This window comes from Dreissena polymorpha, chromosome 13, assembly GCF_020536995.1.
Source record: "Dreissena polymorpha isolate Duluth1 chromosome 13, UMN_Dpol_1.0, whole genome shotgun sequence".
In the NCBI taxonomy this organism is placed as follows: domain Eukaryota; kingdom Metazoa; phylum Mollusca; class Bivalvia; order Myida; family Dreissenidae; genus Dreissena; species Dreissena polymorpha.
In genome coordinates this window covers 64049574-64076639 of record NC_068367.1, presented here as the reverse complement: position 1 = coordinate 64076639, position 27066 = coordinate 64049574, and the positions used below count along the sequence as shown (strand labels likewise).

Below are 27066 nucleotides of genomic sequence, written 5' to 3'. Positions count from 1 at the left end.
TTCCAAGAAGAGACTTGCATTAAACAGAAAATATCATAAAAGCGGAATGTGTCGTCCCTGATTAGCCTGTGTGGACTGCGCAGGCTAATATGGGACGAAACCTTACGCATATGCATTAAACACCTTCCCACAGAGCACGTCTCATTTATTTATTTGATTTAACATGTTATATTATGACCCTGGACTAAGATTCCGCGCTCTGGAGATCATTTGAAAATGTTGATATTTGTTATAAAGTCCACTTCGCCTCTCAAATACTTATGTGTTTTTTCTTATTTTTGGCATTCTTATTTGCTATTCAAACCGCGAAAATAATGAAATCACAAAAGAACGAATACGAAAAGTTATTATTGCATTTTCATTATCGTGTTTTCATGGTCAGACATTATTGCTATCGATATTTCGAATTATTTAAAGAGGCCTTTTCACAGATTATGACATGTTTTGAAGTTAATCATTAAATGCTTTATATTGATAAATGTAAACATTTGATCTACAAAGCTCCAGTAAAAAAATCAAGAATAACATTTAAAAAGGAAAAAAGTAGCCCGCAGCAGAGCTCGAACCAGTGAACCCCGGAGTCCTGGAGTAAAAACCAATAAGACCGCTCGGCCAAGTATATACGAGTGACGTATTTTATATTTTATATAAGCAATCTTAAACGACAACAACAGAACTCTCCAAATCATTAAATCGTTTCGCGTTGCAACGCTTTATAATTTTCAGGTTTTTAAATCGTCAAAATATGCATATAATGGCTATATTAGACCATAGTACATGTTAAGTATTTCTGTTTCCTCACAAATATCATAACTAAAACGAAAATTTGCGAATCTGAAACGACTTTTTCCAATTTTTTTTAATTTACCAAAACGCGGAAAGATCCCTTTAATAAATGATTATTTTAATACACAGTGGTTGTTACTAAAGAAGTCTACACCATCGCCATGATATAAAGTATTATCAACTAAAACAACAACATCATCACCAAATTGATCATCAGCACCCAGACCCTCATCAGTATTATAAACACGATCAGCCTTAGTGTAATAATAATAATAATAATTATAATAATAATAATAATAATAATAATAAATAATAATAATAGTAATAATAATAATAATAACAATAAATAATAATAATAACATTATTATTATTATTAGTAGTAGTATTTTTATTATTATAATTAAACATACTTTGCATGTTGATAATTCCAGTGAAAAAAATGATAACATTTGTACATCCGAATTTTATTTTAAACAAACGCCTGCCAAGAAATAACATATCATTTCTAGCATGTTGGGTATGTGATCGCAAAGTAAGTAGCATAGCAATATTAGATGTTATGTATCGTTATAAGTACAAGTTTTGATTTTCTTGTATTTATAAGCTAACAACATACGATTTGTTAAACCGCGCTTGTATTATTTTATTTAGACGTAGTGAAATTTAATTTAGACTTTTAAATTAAAATGCGTGATTTATTGTCAGTAAGTGGTGATACAAGCCTCTATAACTGAATGAAAATGGTAAACATAAAACGTTTGTTAATTATTAATCATTACATTTGAGATAAATGAATATAATTATGTAAAATAACGCGCACCAATTCCGCGTTTAACTTTTAGAAGATATAGAAACTGGTTCAGGCATCAATTACAATACCCAAAGTCAACAAAAACTATTCGCGGGCATAAAATACAATCTACCTTGTCATTTACATCACATACATAGACACTTGTAGGTTTACTACAGACTTACGACCACGTCGACCGTTTAAAGTATTATGTACAGCGCCCCCGTATCAGTTGGTTGTATTGAACGCGTGTAAACACGCACCGCTTTATGCAGAAACAGTCAGTACACTCGTGAACGCGCGACCGATAGCTGCATAGTTTTATCGGTTCTATTAACGAAAAACTTTAGTTTTACGCGCTACTGGATTGATTTAAGCGTACAAAGACATAACATGGAGCTTGTTTAATATTCTTACAACGTTTAGTTGTGTTTTCTTTGTGTTTTGGAAAGTAAAACACCAGGGGATAACGGAGCGCAACTTAATCGAAATTGTTATTGCGTGACACACTTCAGCGCTTAGCACAAGGCAAATATGCAAACTCTCTTTCCCATAATGCATTGCGGTGCGTCATTCACATGCGCGGTTTAAAGAAAACAGTGATTGTTTATACAAAATAGCGTATTATAGGAAGTGAAAGAAAACAGGATTTCTTGCGGTTTAGGGACGTACAGTGTGAGTTGTATTGTTACATTTATCACCAAAAAATGTCGACTGCGGCTGATATCGATGATGATAGCGCTCGTTTGTGGATCCTATCAATAATTGATCAGCTACGTCACAGAAAAGCTCGCCCCGATCTGGAGCGGATTTGTCATTTTGTCCAACGAAAGTACGGGCTTCCTCGCAAAGAAGCAGAGAACTATCTAGAGCGACTAGTGGACGACGGAACTGTGATTAAAGTCGTGTATAAACGTGGAACTAGCTATAGGAACGCGTCGAGAGCGAAGAACCGAACATACGTATCGAACGTGCTGAATTCTACATCAGCAAGTTTACGAATCAGTGAAGCGGTTCGAGAGCTATTGAACACGAAGCGGCGGAACCAAAATAACTTTGACCATGAATCCGAAAGTAGAGGTAGCAGCTTCGATGAGCGGAATGACCCCAATGAAAACAATGAGGAGGAAGAATGGTCGGAAAGTGAAGGGGTGAACTCGAGCGACATTGAGGCGTGGCTTACCGCTAAAGGAGACGCCCGCGTGTACCCGATTCACTGGATCCTTCAACGGGAAGTTGACGCCGGAAACCTGGTGATGCTTAAAAACGGAAACTTCTTACCGCGCGGTTACGAGGTCGACTCAACCCAAGACGATTCGCGGTCGAGGTCGCCGGAGATCACCGAATACAGGAGCAGCCCGAAAAAACCGCTTCCCGTTGTTTCGAAACGCGGACGCCCACCCAAGCGCAAAGTATATTTTCGATGCGATTTAAACCCACCCCCACCCCCATTTTAGAGTTAACCTAAAGAAGTAAAATGTTGTGGGTATTTTTTAAACCGCTCCATTCTTATTTTTAGCTCGTCGTTTTCTGAGAAAACCCGATGTATTGTCATAGCCAGCTCGTCGTCCGCCGTCTGACGTCCGCCGTCCGCGTAGTGCTAAAACCTAAGAATTGGCTCTAAAATCAAAGTGCTTCCACCTACAACTTTGAAACGTCATATGTAGATGCACCTTGATGAGTTCTACATGCCACACCCATTTTGGGGTCACTAGGTCAAAGACCAAGGTCACTGTGACCTCTAAAAAAAATCTGAAAAGCTTTCATTTATTCAAAACTGCACCCAAAGCCGAGCGTGGCACTCGTTACGCGGTGCTCTTGTTACTTTTATATTACGACCAGTGATGTTGAAAAATCGTCAAAGTCATCCATATAAAAGTAGTTAAAACTAATAAACGCACGCGTACATATTTACATAGGATTTCGATTAGGGAATGCTAATGGTATGCTTCGTCCAAAGTATTTTAAAAATAACGCTCTCAAGCTGTTAACAAACATAAATCAATCGCATTAATCGATAGCGTTTGTGCAACGTTCAATTTATGCTAGGAAGTAAAATATACTAATTGGCATAGTCTAGCGATATGGCTATAGTGAAACCCTGAGTAAATATAATTAAAAAAAACAAGTACTTATTTCCTATAGTTGGTATCCATCCTTTATATACGGTGTTGGGTTTATGTCGCGAAACTATGAAGCGAAAGTAGACCTCAAACCTAAGTTTAAACCTAAAATTTTTAGATTGATTTCGTCAGAAGGCACTACGCGCGTTGACACGTTCGACTCCATTGTTGTTGTTTTTACAGAAAAAAGCAGGTTAACGTATGACTGTATCTAATGAACATTACCGCATGAAAACGCTGCGGCGGTAGTGTTCGAACTCAGCACCCTCCGATGGCAAATAGGAACTCGTGTAGTCGCGGGATATGGTGATCGGGAGATCCCGGGTTCGATCTCCACCCTGGGAGCATTCTCTAGATATCGTCAAAGAAACCAACTATATTAATTCTACTAGGAACCGTAATTATAAGTGGCTAACGATAGTGATTGTGGTAGTCCGATGCAAGCAATCTAAAATAGTTGGGTTTAAACAACAGAGAAAAAACTATTTAATGAATACCACTGCGAACTATCGCTTTACAAAAACTACTAAAACAAAAAGATGTACGATTTATTTTTCAGTTTCCGAATGTTGCGCGCAGTTTCAGCTGGGCCGGAAGTGGTTCGAAGGCGGCGAATTCCTCGTCGGTGGCGTCGACGGAATCGGAAACAGCGCCCGTGCCGGTAATGCCACCTCATCTGTGCGACTTCTGTCAGAACTCATCCGAATGCAATAAGAACGGAACTTTTGAAGAGCTGCTTTTCTGTAAAGATTGCAACGCGAAGGGTAAGGTTTTTTTAAAGTGTTTTACATATTTGATATGCAAAGGACTCGTTAACGACGACGAGGCCTAAGCAATATCGTTAGGTGAAAAACCAGAGCTTTAGAAACAGCCGGATACCTTCAAACTGAAACTAACAAACACTTGAAACTGCAAATGCAAAAGTCAATAAAATCATTCGAAAACTTACTTAATCCTTCTGAATCATTCTGAAACAAATAGACCCTAGAAAATCTTAAGAAAAGCGCACGACTTCCGATGAAGTATGGATTGTTCTTCGGTTTAAAATCTTAACCATTAAAATACGGATATATTTATCTGAAATAACAGGGATGATTCAAAAATACAATAAATGTTATACTGAAACAGATATTGTTAATTGATATAAAGTGTTGATTATAAGCCCAACTGGAAGCCTACCTCTAGAACCAGTAAAAACGTATAGATTTAGAAACATTTTACAAAGTCACCATATTGTATGAAGCCTCTTAATTGGCGCAGTATATATCTTTAAAAACGCAACCGCCAATAGGATCGTTAACGTCATTTAATGCTTGTCAATGCTGTGTGAAAATATTGCGTTGAATGTTGAATGCACATGTAGAATCCGTGTATTCGATGCTCAATCACTTATCGGAACGGCATGGTTTGAAATTCGACGCGATGGTCACTTCACCATGAAGAATCCATCCGATATCTGCTGATAGCTTTTACGCAAGTCAAACTTCTGCTAACACATTAATATGATTTATAAACATGACACAATTTGTTTTGTGGTTGCTGTTGTTTTTTTCAAGAGATCTTTACTAAACTTTGTTGCGAATAATACTTTTGGCGCAATCTAGCGTCGTCATCTTGAGAAATTTTAGTGCATCATTGCATATGCTTTGAACTTGTTTTCCGAAATATATAACGGTAGAATAACGTAATAATTGGCAATTATTCGAATAAATTCATTGGACGTTCCATCATAAACTATTAAAGTGCACCCACAATTCCTACTGAAATATTTGCCCTTAAATCGATGCGACGGGTGTGCGATCATCGGCCTCTTAAAATTTATATGAAAACATACTTAAATACATGAATCTTTAATAAATTGAAAAGTATATATAAAGATGTTTGATTCAAATAGATAAAATATTATACTTATTTGTTATAAATGTCAAATGTATGTAATGGTTTTATCATACTAGTACCTCGTACACATAGGTTTCGATTCTGTTGTTTTATTTCAAGTGGGTTTCCTCGGGTTTTGTGGATTTTCGTTGTAAGTCATGCCGTTTTCTAATGTAGTCGACGCCAACCCCGAATGGATATGACTGTGTTATTCGTGTAGCACCAATACTTCCGTCATGGAACTGATCCTCCTAAGGGAAGACATTCGCGGTGATCTCCCGAATGGCTGGCTAGTGGTTGACTGGCTAGTGGTTGACTGGCTAGTGGTTGGTTCACTCGCGCCTCTGACCTAAGTCGCCTGGATACGCTCTTCAATTGGCGCATTTTAGTTGGGTAGTAGCACGCAACCAATGTGAATTGTATTCGAACAGAAGCCCCGCGGTATTATAAAGTGCCGCCTCAAAAGGGACACAACTTAATGTAGGGTACACATTCGCGAGGTGCGGTGGTATATTATACGCACAACATTATTTTTTATGTATCAGAGAGTCCTCTCATACAGCAGAATATGATAAATCTGCATACGTAATAAAATTACCGCTTTGAGGATGCCGATTATCACGTTTCAGCGCACCCGTCATGCATGAACTATTCACCGGAACTAGCGGCCCGAGCGCGCAACACCGCCTGGCAGTGTATCGACTGCAAGATGTGCTGCATCTGTGATGACGCCGGCGAGGCGGTGAGTGACGTACGGATTGATTCTGTCATTTTCGTAATTAATAGCATGAGTCTCGTTCTGTGAAAATGGAGCTAAATGCATGAGCGTTAAGTGTCATATCAGACTAGCCTGTCCGGTCTCCACTGGCTAAACAGGCACGATACTTTCCGCTTTAATGGTATTTTTCGATAAAGGAAATCTCTTGTTAGTGAAAATCCATTTAAGGTGGGAATTGTCGTCTGTGGTTAGCCTGTGCTAACTGCACGGGCTAATCTGGGACGATACTTTGTGCACATGCATTAAGCCCCATTATTCCAGAGCGAGGATCATAAACGCTCGACAAATAAACTTTTATATGCCACGTGGTCTTGTTTTCGTCCAACTTCACAACGGACCTAATGTCAGGTCACGGCAACTCCAGACCAATGTACTACGGTCTCAACTTGCCGTAACGCATTGCACGTGCGCAGTGATTTTGCATAGATTTTATGATAGAAATATTTTGGTATGCAAATGTTTGACCTTAGCTACGCTTGGAGATTTGCTATTTAAGGCTTGAATGTTTTGATTATCATGGAAAAGTATAACAAACACTTTTAGCTCTATTAACATACATGTATAATAATTTCTTAATGGTGTGTTTGGATTTATTTTTTGATAATTCTAAATACATGTTTCAAAATTCACGGCCAAGAACTGCCTTGTAAGGACCCGGGCAAGAAATATGAACAATAACACAAGAATGAACATGTTCGTGCATTAAATTCCTGAATCGTAAATACGATTTATGTTTGGGGTGTCTTTGTTCGTTCTGATGTCTGTGTTTTTGTGAGAATTAACTCATTGAATCAGGATCCCTGAACGTTGATTATACTTATTATGCCGATGAATTGTGGGGTCGTGTGTATGTAGAAAGATATAGAAAACATATCCTGATGTCAGCCTCTTTGCTCGGAGAATTAAGAAGCATACGTTGACAAGACAATCTGTTTGCTAGGGTTTGCCAACCCATTTGGCCTCCGTGGCACAGATGTTACAGTTTATTTGTTCAAGTCGTTAACACGAATGAGTATCTTGTTCCCGAAGATTAAAGTAAGTCGGAGAAACTTTGTAACTAACGGGAATCAGATACTTTACTATTGATACTGACATAACCTGTCGTCGGAATGAGATAAGAGCCGCGCTCCAGAAAAACAGGGCTAAATCATGCATGTGCGTAAAGGGTCGCCCATGTTTAACCTGTTTAGGCTATTCAGGGACAATACTTTCCGCTGTTATGGTATTTTTGTTTAAAGAAAGTATCTAAGCTAAAATTCAGTCAGGGCGGAAAGTGTCGTCCCTGATAAGCCATTACTTACTGCACAGGCTAATCTGGCACGACACTTTCCGCACGTGAATTTCATCCCGTTTTCCCTCGGCGCGGTTGCGAGGACGACTGACCTAGTAAATCAGAACACACGTTGTTAAACGTCTGTTCCAGATTAGTCGATACAAGGGAGGCTATCCAATGATACAAAACGGAACGATACGCGATTTTGCTTTTCAAACTGTACGTGTCCTGATAATATGATTATGTATTTACTTCGAGTCATTTATCTCGTCCCATTGAGTTAGTTATCTTTTTCCTCTCTTATAACAAAGCCGTTACCCATCGCAATTCAGTTGAATGGCCCATAAACAGACTGAAACACATCTAAATTGGTATACATTATTATATCTACATATGATGTGTTGGAGACTTAAAAACATGTCTTTACTTCTTGACGAGTCTACCTAACAAAAACAAGAATATGGATGTGATTTCATCGACTAACAAACTTGTAAAAAAGTAAATTACGTTGCACTTTACTAACTCTACTAAGACGTACGTGACCGTATTAGTTAAATGAAATAATTTGGATACATAAAAACCACCTATTAGAATCATCGACAGCTAATGTAGACATAATAAGAGAGGGTCATCACGTCACGATCGGGAGACGGAAAACTACAACGGGCGAGGCATGGTCAGGGGTGATAACCCCAAAAAAGGGTTAAGGTAAGGGTTAGGGTTAGGGGTCGGGTTAGGGTTAGGGGTCGGGTTAGGGTTAGGGTTGGGTTTAGGCTAACCCAAACCCTAACCCGACCCCAAACACTAACCCAAACCCTAACCCTCTAACCCCCCCTTGCGCAATACCATACTATGCCTCGCCCGTTGTAGTTTTCCGTCTCCCGTCACGATCAGGATGGCGAAGTCCATGACGATGTAGGTATTTTTTGCCTTTTATACCCTTTCTTAATTTTAATTTTTAGCTCACATGAGCATATCATATTGTCCGTCGTGCATGGCCCATCGTGCGTCCTCAACATGTGCGCACTCTAGAGGTCAAATGTACTGCCCTATCATAATGGAACTTTCTCAGATCATTTTCCTAATGATGTTTGGCTGATCTTGAAACTGGGTCACGTCGGATATAAAGCTACCAGGTTACAAGGTCGAATAAAGGAAAAGGCTTGTGAACACTTATGAAGTCATATATTTTAAGATCATTATGAACTCTTTTAATAACATGTGCTTCAATAATATTTAAACCTAGTTCGGAAATGGTTTCAGTTAAATGAAAAAACATTTCTGTTGGAGATTCGGTCAATTTTCCTTATATGGCTATGGTGAAACATTGTGAACACTCGAGAAGTAATATTTTTTATCAGTCTTCATGAAACTTGCTCAACAACATTTGTTCTCATGATTTCTCAACTGAGACTGAAAATGGCTCCGGTCCGTTGAAAGAACTAGGCGCCAAAGGGCGGGGTAGTTTTCCTTATACGACTTTAATGAACACTCGGGACATCATATTTTGTGTTCATTCTACATTAAACTTGCTCAGAGCAGTTGTTCTAATAATACATTGGATTAATTAGACAATTATTTAAGTTCAGTGAAAAACATGACGGCCCTTGGTCGGAAAGTGAGCGGCATATAAAATTAAACAAAAATAATAAAGGGTATTAAACGGCAAAATTACCTGATTCAACACGGACGTCGCTATCTTACACAGTAAGTGGCATATTGTATACATAATATAAGCAATTCTCGTAATGCCACACAATATTACGCTAACAGAGCCCTCCAAATTATTCAATCGTTTCGCGTTTTTGTAACGCTTTATCATTTTCAGGTTTTCAAATCGTCAAAACATGCATATAATTTGATATTTTAGAGCATGGTAAATATTCAGTATTGCTGTAATCTCGCAAATATCATAGCAACAAAGAAAGTTTACAAATATGAAACTTCTTTTTCAATTTTGTTAATTTACCAAAACGTGAAAAGGTTCCCTTAAGTAATCGTAGTTAGCTATAAAATGCGAAATAATAAGAAACAACTATGAATTTCTAGCTCTATTTTTAAGAACTTAATCATATGAATCATTTAGAGGTTATCATTCAAAACAAGCAATACAGTATGCAACAAAACACTTAGGGAAGCGAAAGAATACCAGAAACATCGATACCTTCGTCTCTGAAAATACGAACAAGTGCAGATTTTGAGAGTTATTCATATCAATGTGCAAACAAACAGCTTCGATTATTCACCCGTTTGCCGGATCAGAACATAGTTTAACGTTTAAGAATGCACTTCTTATGAACGTGATGGTCTAACGAATAGTACGTCACAACAAGATATTACTTCTTAAAATTGAGATTGAAATGTGGGTTCGTCGAGATATACTTATATTCCTCCGGAATTATGTTAGGTAATAATAAATAATAATAATAATATTAAAACGTACATTTAGAGCAATTATGCACATGTTTTAATTTGTAACAGACTGAACGGAATTCAGGTTTTTAATTCCAAATGGTATTGTATAACCTTGCGTGAAAAGTTCGATAAAATCTATTTTGATCAAAATATTGTATTTGAAGTTTTTCATTTATGACCTATTACAGATTAAAATATTTATTATTTTCATACTTAATCACGCATTTAAAGATTCTAACCCTAGCGTTTTTCTGTAACGTAATACACGTACAGTTTTGTGACCTTGATTATTCCTAGTCTGTCCTATCAAACAGCGTCGTATCAGGACTTTTTGGCATGCATATTTACGAGTGCGGCAAGATAAATCGACTGTTGAAAAGGTATCTGCTCTGACTGCTAAAATAAGGTCATTACAACGAGTTAAAGCTTACCACACTTGTTTATGACGCGCCATTATTAATGTATATTCGTACATTATAAACTCACCCTAAAAGCATAAAAGGGATCTTTTCACGGTTTGGTAAATTGACAAAATTTTAAAAAGTTGTTTCAGATTCGCAAATTTTCTTTTTATGTCCCCCACTATAGTAGTGGGGGCCATATTGTTTTGCCCTGTCTGTTGGTTGGTCTATTGGTTGGTTGGTCTGTTGGTTGGTTGGTTTGCGCCAACTTTAACATTTTGCAATAACTTTTGCTATATTGAAGATAGCAACATCATATTTGGCATGCATATGTATCCCATGAAGCTGCACATTTTGAGTGGTGAAAGGTCAAGGTCAATGTCAAGGTCATCCTTCAAGGTCAGAGGTCAAATATATGTGGCCAAAATCGCTCATTTTATATATACTTTTGCAATATTGAAGATAGCAACTTGATATTTGGCATGCATGTGTATCTCATGGAGCTGCACATTTTGAGAGGTGAAAAGTTAAGGTCAAGGTCATCCTTCAAGGTCAGAGGTCAAATATATGTGGCCCAAATCGCTTATTTTATGAAAACCATTGCAATATTGAAGATAGCAACTTGATATTTGGCATGCATGTGTATCTCATGGAGCTGCACATTTTGAGTCGTGAAAGGTCAAGGTCATCCTTCAAGGTCAAATATATGGGTCAAAATTGCTCATGTAATGTCACTTCTGCAATATTGAAGTTAGCAATTTTATATTTGAAATGCGTGTGTATCTCAAGGAGCTGCACATTTTGAGTGGTGAAGGGTCAAGGTCAAGGTCATTCTTCAAGGTCAAACGTCATATAGGGGGACATTGTGTTTCACAAACACATCTTGTTAGTTATGATATTTGTGAGGAAACAGTATTACTGAACATTTACCATAGTCCAATATAGCCACTATATGTATCTTTTGACGATTTGAAAACCTAAAAATTATAAAGCGTGGCAACGCGAAACGATTGAATAATTTGGAGAGTTCTGTTGTTGTCGTTTAAATTAACGGAACTACGAATAATACTTATATAAGGTATAAAATACCTACACCGTGTATACCCGGCGGAATGGCCGAGAGGGCTAATGCGTTTTTACTTCAGACAAACTCCAGGACTACGGGGGTCACTGGTTCGAGCCCTGGTACCAGCTACTTTTTTTTCCTTTTTTTAAATTTTATTCTTGATTTTTATGTCCCCCACTATAGTAGTGGGGGACATATTGTTTTTGCCATGTCTGTTGGTTGGTCTGTTGGTTGGTTTGCGCCAATTTTAACATTTGCAATAACTTTTGCAATATTAAAGATAGCTACTTGATATTTTGTATGCATATGTATCTCATGGAGCTGCACATTTTGAGTGGTGCAAGGTCAAGGTCAAGGTCATCCTTTAAGGTCAAAGGTCAAATATATGGGTCAAAATCGCTCATTAAATGTACACTTTTGCAGTAATTCAATATTCAAGATAGCAACTTGATAATTGGCATGCATGTGTATCTCATGGAGCTGCACATTTTGAGTGGTGAAAGGTCAAGGTGAAAGTCATCCTTCAAGGTCAGAGGTCAAATATATGTAGCCAAAATCGCTCATTTTATGAATACTTTTGCAATATTGAAGATAACAACTTGATATTTGGCATGCTTGTGTATCTCATGGAGCTGCACATTTTCAGTGGTGAAAGGTCAAGGTCAACGTCATCCTTCAAGGTCAGAGGTCAAATATATGTGGCCTGAATCGCTTATTTTATGAATACTTTTGCAATATTGAAGATAGCAACTTGATATTTGGCATGCATGTGTATCTCATGGAGCTGCACATTTTGAGTGGTGAAAGGTCAAGGTCATCCTTCAAGGTCAGAGGTCAAATATATGTGGCCCAAATCGCTTATTTTATGAATACTTTTGCAATATTGAAGATAGCAACTTGATAATTGGCAAGCATGTGTATCTCATGGAGCTGCACATTTTGATTGGTGAAAGGTCAAGGTCAAGGTCATCCTTCAAGGTCAAATATATGGGTCAAAATTGCTCATGTAATGTCACTTCTGCAATATTGAAGCTAGCAATTTTATAATTGAAATGCATGTATATCTCATGGAGCTGCACATTTTGAGTGGTGAAGGGTCAAGGTCATCCTTCAAGGTCAAACATCATATAGGGGGACATTGTGTTTCACAAACGCATCTTGTTTACTGGAGCTTTTAAGATCCAATGTTTACATTTATCAATATAAAGCATTTAATGACAAACTTCAAAATATGCCAAAATCTGTGAAAAGGCCACTTTAAAGACCAATACCTTAGGAAAATGTGATTGATAATAATTATGTTAGTTTTCCAAGCCAAACACCTTTTCAAATGAGTAACTGTATCATGGTTACGTCACTAATAAAATCACGCTCGGCTCACAGCTGTACCACAATGAATAAAATTATTCGTAGGTAGGACAATAAATAATGAATTAATTTCCATTTCCATACGCAATGCCGAAAATATTGTCGCCCGTTGAAGTTATAATACAACGCATGCGTTACTACTTAAAAACTAAAAAATAAGCAACGACTTTGCATAAATATTATATGTACAGTATTTGAAATAATATTATGTAGCATGGCGTTACAATATGTGTACACGTGTTTACACGGTTACGGTGTCTCTATGTTGACAGGACTGTATGCTGTTCTGCGACGCATGCGACAAAGGCTACCACATGCAGTGTCACGAACCGGAAGTGGTGGAAAAACCGCTCGGTAGGTGGCAGGAGAAACCAGAATTGACAGCGGTGTACTGCTTGATGCCGTTACGCGGCTTTGGGTAATAGTGTCGAGCCTATAATAGATATGTTGACTGAAAACAGTAACAGTCATCAATGGTATATCATGTAGGGCGTAAAACCATGTCTAAATACACACGAAATGTTTGCAGTTGAGTAAAGCTGCAAATAGTTTGTCTCATTTAACAACGTCATGACTTTGTTTTTTGTCTTTGTTATCGAAAAACTATCAACAAGAACGTAGTTAACAGTTCAAAATGTTCCTAGATCCGAATAACTAAAAAATATATCAGTTAGTTTGAGCGTCTTTTTGAAGAAAAAAAATCGGCCTATTTTACGCAATGTTAAGTATAAATATACGAAAGTACAGCGTTACATTTACGATATTTGATTCTCTAGTTATTTGTACAAGATTACTTTCTTCGCGAACGTGAATAAGACGCTGTTACTGTAGTCCCTTAAGCGATAGTTCATAACATAGTAAGAAAATATCAGTTAATAAAATATGATATACATGTAATGCAACTGTGAGTTTTGTCGCTCCACAGTCGGAGGCCCGCTGGTACAATGATAGAATTGGAGAACGGTAAATAAGTTGTATGTGGATTACGTGGCCGTCAACATGAAGACCTGGAAATTTAGTCTAATAAACATCTCGTCCGAATGAACAGTCCTTCCGCCCGATATATCACGTGACCAAACTGTTAGAAAACCTCGACAAGCTAACACCAAAGTGGCGTTTTTCTTAGAGATAACCTGATATTCCGGATGATTTTGATGAAAAAGAAAGTGTGTTTTCATCTTTTAAAATTGGTAACAGGGCTAATAATATTGATATATTCAGCAAATGCAAAACACTAGTTAAAAATAGCTATTTAAAACGGCGATAAGTTAAACATGCTCTCAGAAACTAGGGCGGGTGAAAATATCTCCCGTGTTACTACGTGTAGTGTTAGTATTAGCGAATGAAAGTTCTTAATAATTGTATCTACCGATGTTATTAATGAAAATTTTTACAAAGCTTTTTTTTTACTTGTAATTTGCACGGAAAGGCGATTAATAACTGGGATTACGTTACGTTTAACACGCTTTTCGACGCCGACATCAAACATTGCAAACATGACATTTATCAATCATTATAATGGAAATTGCAACACAACAAATCAGTTAGGTCATTTTCTGAAACAAAATAATGTTCTATAATGGAATTTCGGTTATTCTACATATTGCAGCTTCCACCCGCAGAAAGTTGCGCGGGTACCGTCATACCCTAGCTGCTTTTTGTAATGGTGTATTAAGGTGGGTTCCCACTGCCGATCAGACCAAGCTCGACTTAAAAGGGTATACACGACTTCTTCTCGACCTCTTGTCGATAACACACGACCCCCACACGACCCCCACACGACCCCCACACGACCCCCACACGACTCATTCACGACGTCCACTCAACCATCTTTCCGATTTCTGCTCGATCATCTCGGCCTATACGCGAGCCCTATACGATCTCAGCTCGACCAATTAAAGTGGAACTCAGCTCGATCGCCACCAGATCTTCACACGAACATATCGTGATGATCGCACTACAGTCCGATTCTAATAAGGTTATGAGAGACAAGCACGAAGTTTTGGACGTGAGTTTTGTTTTAGTGACATGAGCTCGTGTATGGTCGAATAGCAATCGGGAAGTGATCGTCCACGGTCGAGTAGCCGTCGGGTAGCAGTCTTCTGTGAATCTGTACACCAAATCGGATAGAGGTCGAGTGGATCGTGTTGCGATCTAAAATAACTCGGGTAGAGGTCGAGCGGATCGGGTACAGATCGTGTAGAAGATGTTAATCCGATCGCCACACGATTGCTTCACGATCAACTCGATCTTCTACACGACTAATACACGACCACTTGCCGAGCGCTTCTCGATCCATTTTCTATTCGACCGCTACTCGATATTTTTTGACGTGTCAAAAAATATCGGGTAGGAAGCTCGACCAATGACGACCTACCCGACCGCCCCCGACCACTCATGCCGACCGAACCAGACCAGTACCCGACCGCTTGGTCGGGCTTGATCGAGTTGATCTGATCGACAGTGGGAACCCAGCTTTAGTTGCCAGATTCGGTAGACTTTAAAAACGAAATTGAATCCTCATACTGAATCATTTTAATCGAATACTAGCTAATTACGAAACGTCATTTAACTGCATTTTAAGGTCAGAAAATATATTTGAAAAGAGGATGGACGTTCGAAAAATTTTCCCGAGGCCCCCCCCCCCTCCAAAAGGCAACAAACAAAACACCTCCAATTATTATTGCAGCATCAATCAATGACCTCATAATGAAGCAGGGCAGTTGTGAAGTACTGAATAGTATGTGAACTAAGTATCTTTTATACCAGCATGGCTTTCAGGCCCCGGAAAGTGCGATTAGGCAATGTGAACGTTCCTATATTAAAAGGTACAGTACGACTTAAGATACAATACAGACAAACGAAAAAAAGCATATTGGCGGCGCTTTATTTCTTCTCGTTTACATTTCAGGCAAGTGGGTGTGTAATGGCTGCGTCCTAGACGGTGTTGACGTCGATGACGTAGAGGAGACGGTGTCTAACGTAATTGACTCGACCGTACGTACGGACGCCGGTAAGTGTGTAACGTTATAGGCTCGATTTACGCACGGACGACGTTAAGTGTGTAACGTCATTGACACGACCATTTGCACGGACGCCGGTTAGTGTCTAACGGCATAGTGTTGACCGTACTTACGGATGCCGGTAAGTGTCTTACGCAATAGTCTCGACCGTAGTAAAGGACGCCGGTAAGTGTGTAACGTCATAGTCTCGACCGTTCGAAACGACGCCGGTAAGTGTCTAACATCATAGACTCAACCGTACGCACAGCTGCCGGTATGTGTGTAAAGTTATAGACCCGACCATTTGCACGGGCGCTGGTAAGTGTCTTACGCCATAGTCTCGACCGAACGTTCTGACGCCGGTAAGTGTGTAACGTCATAGACTCGCACGTATGAAAGGACGCCGGTAAGTGTCTAATATCATAGACTCGACCGTACGCACAGCTGCCGGTAAGTGTGTAAAGTTATAGACTCGACCTTACGCATGGACGCCGGTAAGTGTGTAAATTTATAGACTCGACCTTACGCACGAACGACGGTAAGTGTGTAAAGTAATAGACCCGACCTTACGCACGAACGACGGTAAGTGTGTAAAGTTATAGACCCGACCTTACGCACGAACGACGGTAAGTGTATAAAGTTATAGACCCGACCTTACGCACGGACGACGGTAAGTGTGTAAAGTTATAGACCCGACCTTACGCAAGAACGACGGTAAGTGTGTAAAGTTATAGACCCGACCTTACGCACGAACGACGGTAAGTGTGTAAAGTAATAGACCCGACCTTACGCACGAACGACGGTAAGTGTGTAAAGTTATAGACCCGACCTTACGCACGAACGACGGTAAGTGTATAAAGTTATAGACCCGACCTTACGCACGAACGACGGTAAGTGTGTAAAGTTATAGACCCGACCTTACGCAAGAACGACGGTAAGTGTGTAAAGTTATAGACCCGACCTTACGCACGAACGACGGAAAGTGTGTAAAGTTATAGACATGACCTTACGCACGAACGACGGTAAGTTTGTAAAGTTATAGACCCGACCTTACGCACGAACGACGGTAAGTGTGTAAAGTTATAGACCCGACCTTACGCACGAACGACGGTGTGTAAAGTTATAGACTCGACCTTACGCACGGACGACGGTAAGTGTGTAAAGTTATAGACCCGACCTTACGCACGAACGACGGTAAGTGTGTAAAATTTAAGACTCGACCTTACGCACGAACGACGGTAAGTGTGTAAAGTTATAGATTCTACCTTACGCACGAACGACGGTAAGTGTGTTAAGTTATAGATTCTACCTTACGCACGAACGACGGTAAGTGTGTAAAGTAATAGACTCGACCTTACGCTAGAACGACGGTAAGTGTGTAAAGTAATAGACCCGACCTTACGCACGAACGACGGTAAGTGTGTTAAGTTATAGACCCGACCTTACGCACGAACGACGGTAAGTGTGTAAAGTAATAGACCCGACCTTACGCACGAACGACGGTAAGTGTGTAAAGTTATAGACCCGACCTTACGCACGAACGACGGTAAGTGTGTAAAGTTATAGACCCGACCTTACGCACGAACGACGGTAAGTGTGTAAAGTTATAGACCCGACCTTACGCACGAACGACGGTAAGTGTGTAAAGTTATAGACCCGACCTTACGCACGAACGACGGTAAGTGTGTAAAGTTATAGACCCGACCTTACGCACGAACGACGGTAAGTGTGTAAAGTTATAGACATGACCTTACGCACGAACGACGGTAAGTGTGTAAAGTTATAGACCCGACCTTACGCACGAACGACGGTAAGTGTGTAAAGTTATAGACCCAACCTTACGCACGAACGACGGTAAGTGTGTAAAGTTATAGACGCGACCTTACGCACGAACGACGGTAAGTGTGTAAAGTAATAGACCCGACCTTACGCACGAACGACGGTAAGTGTGTAAAGTTATAGACTCGACCTGACGCACGAACGACGGTAAGTGTGTAAAGTTATAGACTCGACCTTACGCACAAACGACGGTAAGTGTGTAAAGTTATAGACTCGACCTTACGCACGAACGACGGTAAGTGTGTAAAGTTATAGACCCGACCTTACGCACGAACGACGGTGTGTAAAGTTATAGACTCGACCTTACGCACGAACGACGGTAAGTGTGTAAAGTTATAGACCCGACCTTACGCACGAACGACGGTAAGTGTGTAAAATTTAAGACTCGACCATACGAACGAACGACGGTAAGTGTGTAAAGTTATAGACTCGACCTTACCAAAGACCAAAAGACCTATAGAATACACAGATTGGAAACTTCGCGCCTTATCGGGCTATCTCGAACGACGGTAAGTGTGTAAATTTTTAGACTCGACCTTACGCACGAACGACGGTAAGTGTGTAAAGTTATAGACCCGACCTTACGCACGAACGACGGTAAGTGTGTAAAGTTATAGACCCGACCTTACGCACGAACGACGGTAAGTGTGTAAAGTTATAGACCCGACCTTACGCACGAACGACGGTAAGTGTGTAAAGTTATAGACCCGACCTTACGCACGAACGACGGTAAGTGTGTAAAGTTATAGACATGACCTTACGCACGAACGACGGTAAGTGTGTAAAGTTATAGACCCGACCTTACGCACGAACGACGGTAAGTGTGTAAAGTTATAGACCCAACCTTACGCACGAACGACGGTAAGTGTGTAAAGTTATAGACGCGACCTTACGCACGAACGACGGTAAGTGTGTAAAGTAATAGACCCGACCTTACGCACGAACGACGGTAAGTGTGTAAAGTTATAGACTCGACCTGACGCACGAACGACGGTAAGTGTGTTAAGTTATAGACTCGACCTTACGCACAAACGACGGTAAGTGTGTAAAGTTATAGACTCGACCTTACGCACGAACGACGGTAAGTGTGTAAAGTAATAGACTCGACCTTACGCACAAACGACGGTAAGTGTGTAAAGTTATAGACTCGACCTTACGCACGAACGACGGTAAGTGTGTAAAGTAATAGACCCGACCTTAAACACGAACGACGGTAAGTGTGTAAAGTTATAGACTCGACCTTACGCACAAACGACGGTAAGTGTGTAAAGTTATAGACCCGACCTTACGCACGAACGACGGTAAGTGTGTAAAGTTATAGACCCGACCTTACCCACGAACGACGGTAAGTGTGTAAAGTAATAGACCCGACCTTACGCACGAACGACGGTAAGTGTGTAAAGTTATAGACCCGACCTTACGCACGAACGACGGTAAGTGTGTAAAGTTAAAGACCCGACCTTACCCACGAACGACGGTAAGTGTGTAAAGTAATAGACCCGACCTTACGCACGAACGACGGTAAATGTGTAAAGTTATAGACCCGACCTTACCCACGAACGACGGTAAGTGTGTTAAGTTATAGACTCGACCTTACGTGTGTAAATTTATAGACCCGATTTTACGCACGAACGACGGTAAGTGTGTAAAGACCCGACCTTACCCACGAACGACGGTAAGTGTGTAAAGTTATAGACCCGACCTTACGCACGAACGACGGTAAGTGTGTAAAGTAATAGACTCGACCCTACGCACAAACGACGGAAAGTGTGTAAATTTATAGACCCGATTTTACGCACGAACGACGGTAAGTGTGTAAAGTTAAAGACCCGACCTTACCCACGAACGACGGTAAGTGTGTAAAGTAATAGACCCGACCTTACGCACGAACGACGGTAAGTGTGTAAAGTTATAGACCCGACCTTACCCTCGAACGACGGTAAGTGTGTAAAGTTATAGACTCGACCTTACGCACGAACGACGGTAAGTGTGTAAAGTAATAGACTCGACCTTACGCACGAACGACGGTAAGTGTGTAAAGTTATAGACATGACCTTACGCACGAACGACGGTAAGTGTGTAAAGTTATAGACCCGACCTTACGCACGAACGACGGTAAGTGTGTAAAGTTATAGACCCGACCTTACGCACGAACGACGGTAAGTGTGTAAAGTTATAGACTCGACCTTACGCACGAACGACGGTATGTGTGTAAAGTAATAGACCCGACCTTACGCACGAACGACGGTAAGTGTGTAAAGTTATAGACTCGACCTGACGCACGAACGACGGTAAGTGTGTAAAGTTATAGACTCGACCTTACGCACAAACGACGGTAAGTGTGTAAAGTTATAGACTCGACCTTACGCACGAACGACGGTAAGTGTGTAAAGTAATAGACTCGACCTTACGCACAAACGACGGTAAGTGTGTAAAGTTATAGACTCGACCTTACGCATGAACGACGGTAAGTGTGTAAAGTAATAGACCCGACCTTAGGCACGAACGACGGTAAGTGTGTAAAGTTATAGACTCGACCTTACGCACAAACGACGGTAAGTGTGTAAAGTTATAGACCCGACCTTACGCACGAACGACGGTAAGTGTGTAAAGTTATAGACCCGACCTTACCCACGAACGACGGTAAGTGTGTAAAGTAATAGACCCGACCTTACGCACGAACGACGGTAAGTGTGTAAAGTTATAGACCCGACCTTACGCACGAACGACGGTAAGTGTGTAAAGTTAAAGACCCGACCTTACCCACGAACGACGGTAAGTGTGTAAAGTAATAGACCCGACCTTACGCACGAACGACGGTAAATGTGTAAAGTTATAGACCCGACCTTACCCACGAACGACGGTAAGTGTGTAAAGTTATAGACTCGACCTTACGCACGAACGACGGTAAGTGTGTAAAGTAATAGACTCGACCTTACGCACAAACGACGGTAAGTGTGTAAAGTTATAGACTCGACCCTACGCACAAACGACGGTAAGTGTGTAAAGTTATAGACCCGACCTTACGCACGAACGACGGTAAGTGTGTAAAGTAATAGACTCGACCCTACGCACAAACGACGGTAAGTGTGTAAAGTTATAGACCCGACCTTACGCACGAACGACGGTAAGTGTGTAAAGTTAAAGACCCGACCTTACCCACGAACGACGGTAAGTGTGTAAAGTAATAGACCCGACCTTACGCACGAACGACGGTAAGTGTGTAAAGTTATAGACCCGACCTTACCCTCGAACGACGGTAAGTGTGTAAATTTTTAGACTCGACCTTACGCACGAACGACGGTAAGTGTGTAAAGTAATAGACTCGACCTTACGCACAAACGACGGTAAGTGTGTGAAGTTATAGACTCGACCATACGAACGAACGACGGTAAGTGTGTAAAGTTATAGACTCGACCTTACCAAAGACCTAAAGACCTATAGAATACACAGATTGGAAACTTCGCGCCTTATCGGGCTATCTCGCGGCGGGGTTACGTGGTCGAGAAACTGATAAGACCACTTTGGATCAGCAGACGATTTATTCCATAAATCAATCGGGGGATTCCGAAGATAGCCGATGTATCACGATTGCGATTGCGACTTGTCCAGTAGCAACGGCTACAATTATCGAGCAAAGTTATGCGAAAATGTAACGGCGCTATAGAAAGGCGGATGTAACTTGGTCAATAATGATCCGATTTTTATGTCCCCCACTATAGTAGTGGGGGACATATTGTTTTTGCCCTGTCTGTTGGTCTGTACGTTGGTCTGTACGTTGGTCTGTTTGCGCTAACTTAAACATTTTGCAATAACTTTTGCTATATTGAAGATAGCAACTTCATATTTGGCATGCATGTGTATCTCATGAAGCTGCACATTTTGAGTGGTGAAAGGTCAAGGTCATCCTTCAATGTCAGAGGTCAAATATATGTTGCCAAAATCGCTCATTTTATGAATATTTTTGCAATATTGAAAATAGCAACTTGATATTTTTCTAAAATAAAGTTTCATGGAAACATGAGTAATTATGTTTTTACAAAATCTCGATTCTATTAACCTAAAATAAGAATTTATAATTCCGCGATCGTTGAAGTAATAGCGCTATAAGAATTTCCAAATCGCGACGAGAATGCCGTTGAATAATTTATTTGAAAGGCTTTTGCTGATAAAATTTTCTTGTATACATTTTTAATTCAAACATTTAAAACCTTATAAAATAATATTATTTCAAATCGGATAGATATATGTGGACACATAGATCTAGGTCTCGTTCGATCCAAAAACGGTTTCAGTTAGTCTTATTTCAATATTGATTCTGTGGATTTTTTCAATTTTTTAATTCTCTATTTTTTATTTAGATCTTATTCATGAGTTATAGGTTATTAAAGTTTTGTTTGTAACCAAGTTTTTTTTCTATTGGTAATTAATAAAAGCTCTAAGTGTCATGGACTAGGATTTTTTTAGAAAAGAAAACAAAACAAACATTTCACGCGCGTGTTAATTGTCGGATCAATTAGCGAACTGAAGGAGATGTTATGTTTGTATGAAAAATGACAAAGGTTTTCACAGTGAACCAAAGCACGTTTGACGACAGGTGTGTACAATAGGGTATAAGAGCTAAAAATTGTACCAACTTTGTACAAGGCCAAAATCCTTTACAATGAACATATTCCTCCAGTTTGTTTAATTCAAACCTAGATAAACATATCACCAAGCATTAAAATCTGACTTTATCTATTTGGGATGAAAAATGAAAAAGTTTATCAAAAAGAACAAAAACACGTTTGACAGCAATCGTGTACAACAGAGGAAACGAGCTTAAAATTGTACCAACATTGTATAAGGCCAAATCCTTTAAATTGAACATTTTCTTCTACGTTTTTGTAATTGATACTTAGATTAACATCTCTCCTATCATAAAAATCATACTTCAACGATTTGGGATGAGAAATAGAAAAGTTAAAAAAAAAAAAACTTTGGCGACAGGTGTGAAAATGATTGAATGAAATAACAGTATAAAATTGTACAAAGGCAAAATCCTTTAAAATGCCTTATTTTCGTCTACTTTTTATAAATCATACCTAGATTGACATCTCACCTAGCATAACCATCTTACTTAATCAATCTGTGATGAGAAATGAAGAAGTTTTTGACAAAAATCGTTTGGGCCTTTCAATTTTTCAAAAATTATCGAAAATGAACAAATCCATTGTTCTCTTTCAAATTCCGATAAATTAATAATACATAAGAATAATAACTACCAAAACCTGAAGCATTATCAACAAAGAAAATAAAAACTTATTTTTATTTACACAAAAAATATTCAATACGTCTGTTTTCGGCGACCGACTTTGCCCATAATGGATTGCTTTAAAACAAAATGGCCGACAGTAGCTGGAACAGGGAAGAATCTACAGGTACACCGGCATCTCCAAAATCGATGTCACGTGTACCGCGTCCACCGTTAGATATTATCGCATATCGCTATCGCGAAGACGAGAGTTTCCAATCTGTGTTATCTATAGCTTTGACCTTACGCACGAACGACGGTGTGTTAAGTTATAGACTCGACCTTACGCACGAACGACGGTAAGTGTGTAAAGTTATAGACTCGACCTTACGAACGAACGACGGTAAGTGTGTAAAGTAATAGACTCGATCGTACGCATAGACGCCGGTAAGCGCAGCGTCTCAACAGGAAGTTTTGCGCCTCTTTGCAACCATTTTTGTGTAGTCTCATAAAGGATTGTAGCAGCAAATATTTCCTAAATCGACTAAAATTATTTGAAAACCTGTAAGACGTTAACAATACATGTATATTAAACCCAAACGTTTGCGTGAATGCATTCAACGAAAAGGTTTTGCACATTGTTTCTTGCAGAATCGATCGCCAGTGTACGGAATGGAAGCGAGAGGTAAGTCAACATTTTCTCACGTGATTACAAACACCTTTATGCCCACGCGTTAGCCTAGAAGTTACTTCAACGTAAAGTATGACGTCATATTATCGTGCTTATGTCGTATATGTTTGCCATGGCAACTGTTAATGTGGTGGTGTTATAATGAAAAGAGTAACTGACTAGAGGTGATTTTTGTGACGTTAATAGTGGTTACGTATCTTTTGAAACCTAAATTACATGGCAACTGAGAGAAAGCGACTGGCCCATATAAACTAGCATTTAATGTATGAATGTATCAAGAAAATTATAGAGTGTTATCAATATCTACTTTACTACCAAATACGTCTTCGTGCGAAATATTCAGTCTCGTTGCTTTAACACGATACACTCAGATTACGTTCCTATCGCTTTTAAACTGATATACATGTACTCACTTTTAATTACCAACGAAGATCATTTAACAAACTATCGGCATACACCGGCACGTTGCCTCAACAGTTCTTAAAATAATTTGTATTTTCTTTACTTTCGGTTCACCAGAGGGACGGTGGGGCGCGAGGAACAGTACCCTGATGCCGCTTCCTGGAGCACAGAGGAAGTCGCCACCTTCTTCACCGAGAAAGGTTTCGGAGACCAGGCACATGCTTTTCGGGACCAGGTAGTCAAATATCTGTATCTATATAAATAGATCTCGGCCTTAGTGATTTTTGATAAATGACAACGTTTATCGTTCCGTATCTATAATAATAATTTGCATTTCATATACTGTCAAACCTTTTTTTTTTCGCGATGATCTTGCAGAGTCAGAAGATTTTTAAGAGCTAGGCTGTCTATTGTTGATGACTTAAGTCAGCGCTTTGGCCGACGCATTGTTGATTCTCATAAAAGTGGTCTTTTTAATAACAGTAATAATGGTTCTGTATTTTTATTACTGTTTGCCTAAGTGGGAATCATTACACAAACACATTTTTCTTAGGAATAATGCTTAAATGAACCGAATTGAAGTAGCAAGCTGTGGTTATCAAAAATATACTCGATTTCTATGAAACCCGAGAAATCCAAACCTTAAAACCGCTGTTTTTGTCTCCATTTTGACTTTAAAAATGGAGAAGTTGCCTTCTTTTGACTGTTTATATTTGACTGCAGGAAATTGACGGCCAGTCGCTACTGTTGCTCAAGAGGTCGGACGTTCTTCAGGGTCTGTCACTCAGGTTAGGCCCCGCCCTGAAGATCTACAACCATGTGATGAAACTCCAGTCAGCAGGCGTTACCAGAACGTGACCTGTCACGTGACTACGTGGAAGTGACGTCATTAGAATATTTGAAGTTTTTTGACGCCGGTGTTCAAAATGAGTCAAAAGAAATAGTAATTGGCTCGTATCTGTGATCTGGTAACGATCATCTGGAACAAACAATTGGAACGCATTCGTATAAAATATTAATTCAGCGTTTTGTCAAGCGATTTTGATATTGCGGATATGATTAATTTATGAACACAGAACTTTGTTTTAAATAGCCAGAAATAATTGCATTATCAGTTCTTATTCTTTTCGCATTTTCATTGACTTAAACAGGTTTGACATTGTATAACTGTGTGGTTTCTCAACGAGCCGTGCTTTGAAACCGTAAGTATGCATTTTAAAAATAACATACTGAGTGTATAGTTTTACTGAAAAACATGCACGATTTCCCCGCATGCCATATGTATGAATATGATTTAAATCAGATGTGATAGAAACGTTCTTCACCTTTACACGTATGTCAGAAACATGTATGCATTATTGTTCTCGTGTAATTAATACTGTAAATGCATTCCAAAATAGTTTTCTTTGTAATTAAATATATGAGGGTGTTAACCCACCTCAAACTGTTTATGCCACAACTGAGTGGGAGGCATTATGTTAGCAAGGGACCTATACAAACGTATACAAAAGAAATTTGTATAGGTCGCTGTGTTAGCATAGCACTTATCTGTCTGTATGTACATGTACGTATGTACGAACTTACTCCCGAGGATTTTGTTGTTAACTCTTCTTAAATTACTGCTTGCACTGCGCTAAACTTTCATTTGAATGGGCTATATGTGTAGATCTTCAAAAAAGAAATATTCGTCATAGTTACGGCCCTTTGTGAGTTTTTCGGCTTAAACCCATGGATGGATTTCGCGAAAACTTACATGTGAATTACCATAATGTATAGATAATCGTAAGGAAATAATTTTCGGATGCTACACTTTTTGTGGAACAATTATGGCCATTTGTCTGTGTTTTTTCCACTTGAGATTGTATGGTCCCAACAAAAATTGTTTTCAACTGCTCTTTAAATACTGTGTGGGCCTCATCAAAGTTTCACAGTTGAATGACTTCAATGTGTAGATGATCTTAAAGAAAGAAATTTGGGCTTTGACAAGTTTTGGGAGAATTATGGCTTGTTTTTCACCTATATAATACATTACCCCAAACATTTGTGTTTAACTTCTACTTTACTTAACTTTTAGAATCTCGCGGAACATTTGTATGACCTTAATGTGTAGATGATCGAAAGAAAGGAATGGTGAATCAGAATGGGACCAGTTTTGGAATTATGGCCCTTTGTCTTTTTGTGTATTTTAGAAATCATAGTGCATTTGTCAGTTTCCAAACATGTATTGTGGACATATCAGTGTCTGTGACACATTTCCAGTTATTATCTACACTATGGCTACAAATGATTAACTTACATCTAAACCAATAATACATGTAGTTCCTATACATTGTGTTGTTACACACAATTATTTATGTGAAAGTTAAATAAATGTCAAGAATAATTTGTCGTAGCAGCAGGTTATTTCGATAAGATAAATTGGTGGTTGACATAATCCCTTTTTATTGCTGATTAAATGGCTTTTTTATTTTGACATCAGATATATATGTGTCTTGTTCTGAGAAAACTGGGCTTAATTCATGTGCGTAAAGTGTCATCCCAGATTAGCCAGTGCAGTCAGCACAGGCTAATCAGGGACGACATTTAACGCCTAAACTTGATTTTCGGTAAGGTGGGACTTCCTTGAAACTAAAAATACCATTAAAGCAGAAAGTGTCGTCCCTGATTAGCCTGTGCAGACTGCTTTATGCATTATGACCAGCTTTCACAGAACAAGGCACATATGAACATTGTTCCACGTGCTTATCATGTACATATTGATAGTTGTTGTTGTTCTTGCTGTTTGTTCTTTTCCATGATTATTTTTATATTGCTCAAGTCATGAATCAAATAAAGCAATAAAAAACTTCTTATATTTCAGCCATTTTCATCTTAACATTTAAGGTCCTTGCTCACAGATAAGCAAAAGTTTCTAAAAGTCGTCATGGATTCGAAAATGAACAATAATAGTCCAAGTCTTTCTTCTGGTGTGGCAAAGTTTTAATTTTTAATTGAGCTGGAAAACTCATTTTTTTCAACCCA

The 27066-nt window shown here is 39.2% G+C and overlaps 1 protein-coding gene across 2 annotated transcripts; it reads left to right on the top strand.

Moving 5' to 3' along the window:
• The first annotated feature begins 1837 nt into the window (after positions 1 to 1837).
• Positions 1838 to 26893, top strand: LOC127855561 (histone acetyltransferase KAT6B-like). 2 transcript variants are annotated; one of them, XM_052391291.1, is made up of 8 exons: positions 1838 to 2988; positions 4259 to 4463; positions 6207 to 6328; positions 13151 to 13232; positions 15790 to 15891; positions 23604 to 23637; positions 24163 to 24280; positions 24769 to 26893. In XM_052391291.1, the coding sequence occupies exons 1-8, from the start codon at positions 2284 to 2286 to the stop codon at positions 24901 to 24903; spliced, it is 1503 nt and encodes a 500-aa protein (XP_052247251.1). In that variant the 5' UTR covers positions 1838 to 2283; the 3' UTR covers positions 24904 to 26893. The 2 variants fall into 2 exon arrangements, with proteins under 2 accessions (XP_052247251.1, XP_052247252.1); XM_052391292.1 differs by having other exon boundaries at positions 1839 to 2988; positions 6207 to 6319.
• The last annotated feature ends 173 nt before the right edge of the window (positions 26894 to 27066 follow it).